Source organism: Nanorana parkeri, unplaced genomic scaffold (assembly GCF_000935625.1).
Source record: "Nanorana parkeri isolate BGI_ZX_2015 unplaced genomic scaffold, ASM93562v1 scaffold385, whole genome shotgun sequence".
Lineage (NCBI taxonomy): Eukaryota > Metazoa > Chordata > Amphibia > Anura > Dicroglossidae > Nanorana > Nanorana parkeri.
In genome coordinates, this window is record NW_017306653.1 from 1,242,439 (window position 1) to 1,244,545 (window position 2,107).

Genomic DNA, 2,107 nt, shown 5'->3' on the forward strand with positions numbered 1-2,107 from the left:
TGCAGACACTGGGAGGGTGTTGGAAATCAAAAAGCTGCTAATCTGTCTTCATCAGTCCATATTGAGCCATCACACATTTACACTGAAGAGCTGTCTGATTGCATTCTATAAGCATTTTGTCATTTACTCTAGAGTTCTCCTTTAAATCTTATTGACAGTCCAGCCCCAGGTACTGCAATGGGAACTTCCTTTAATATCTAATAATAGGAATACTGGAGACCAGAGTCAGGGGGAGCGGAATCCTTATTGCTCCAGATGTTCTCAGTGAATGTAATAACAGAACTCTGTCGCCCTCTGCTGTTCTTGTTATAGTACTGCAATGCATCAGAGACACTTCCCTGCCTAGACTGGACCATTTCTTGGTACTGATAACATTAAAAAAAAGAAAATTAGGATACAAATCTACAGCAAACAAATATAAGAGGTTACGTGCACTTTGTCAAATTGTATTTAGACTTTAAGCCTGAACGGTCCTGCGTAACATTCAGCACTTTGTAGCTGAGCTCCAATCTGTAATGGTGGGAAGTTTAGTGCTGCATGATTGATGGTTTGCCAGGAGTTCTACTTATTTATAAACAATTTGCAGAGCCGTTGGCCCTGTCAGTCTCTGTGAATGTTCGTTCTCTGCAAACGGATGCACAAAATGAATGTTCTTGTATGTATTTTTGAATGTCATCTTGTAATACTGTATTATGGCCACTAGATGAAGCTGAGGATCACAGGAAACAAGTATTTATTGGAATTGTTTATAAACAGACCTCAAGTTTACAAACCTGCTGGATGGAAAGAGGTAAAAAGGCATCTAATGCTTAAATTCTGCAAACTGTATTTATCCATTGCACACACCAAGGAGGGGGAACACTCAAATGGAAGGGAAGACCTGCACATTGTACGTGACATTTTGGTCAGAGGCGCAGGGCCTGACAATACAGCTCATTGCTCCATATTACAACTGGTGTGTGTATGGCAAACACTGAAAATACCTTTCCGCATCCACATGGAACTTAGCCTAACTGTAAACTTGTATCTGTCCAGACTCAGCCATATGACCGAATGTCCTTGAATGTGAACTTGTTTATCAATGCCGGGCTAAGCAACAGGTCCACTTTAATGCCGGCTCCTGCGGCACATACTCATCTTTCCGTCTCTGCCCTTTCAGTCCATTTAGCCACCAGGAGGATGTTGGAGTACCTCAAGATTTGGAGCTTGGCTTGGAACTCTCTCTCTGCTCCTATCTACCTAAGTGGACAATGGCGCAGCACCATTGCTGTCACCCGGGAGGAGGGGGTGTGAATTGCATGCTCCCCTACACCCGGATTTACCAGGTATTTCTCTGAGCAGAGGAGTAAAGAGGAGCTGGGTATGTTCAGCCGCAGGGGTCACCATTAAAGTGCATCTGTTACCTTGCCCTCCATGGACTGAGCAAAGGTTGGCATTACTTCTACTGGCTCTCCACTCTTGTGATCTTACCTATGGTAGTGATGACAGTGCCAGCGAAGAAGAAAGAATTACTGAAGTCCCAGTTGCTGGGGTTGCTGGCGTTCCCTTTGGGGTTCAGACCTTTCTCCCAGGCTTCCATAATGATCTGTATGAATGAGAATCAAACAGCGTGAGACGGTGGCAGAGGACGGCACAGACCTAATCCAAAAAAATCAGAGAGTGTACATGTGTTTTCTTTATTGTCCATTGAGGAACACAGGTATATTTAGACTGTTGGGTTATACTGCCACCTACAGGAGAAACTTTCCCGACAGTCTAAGAATTCCTGTGTCTCTCAATGGACGATAAAGAAAACCGCGGGAACACCAATTGCTGAGTCATGTGAAGGTCCACACACAAGTAAATGAGTCAGAACAGTGGCTCCCCTCTTATAGGCTGAGGTTTCAGTCAGACAAAGCAAGCTTCATAGCAGGGTGCTTCCGATGTACTGTCTCTACAGATAACTCTTAGTGCTCCTTTGTCATATACAGGTGAAAAAGTCAGAGCGATGACTCCTCATTATTATATCAACCTCTCAGTGTCTGCAACCCCCCTCTGCCCGATCCCTCCACTGGCTTCCATCCCCTACCCCCTCTGCCCGATCCCTCCACTTGCCTCCCTCCCCCAC

General features: G+C 44.9%; 1 protein-coding gene across 1 annotated transcript in view; it reads right to left on the bottom strand.

The window, feature by feature from the left end:
• The window catches only part of LOC108789275 (potassium channel subfamily K member 16-like), a 12,573-nt gene that overhangs the window by 5,710 nt on the left and 4,756 nt on the right, over window positions 1-2,107 (bottom strand). The window contains exon 2 of the mRNA XM_018559244.1: window positions 1,471-1,585. Coding sequence (XP_018414746.1) covers window positions 1,471-1,585 — 115 coding nt within the window. The remainder of the gene's footprint in view (window positions 1-1,470; window positions 1,586-2,107) is intronic.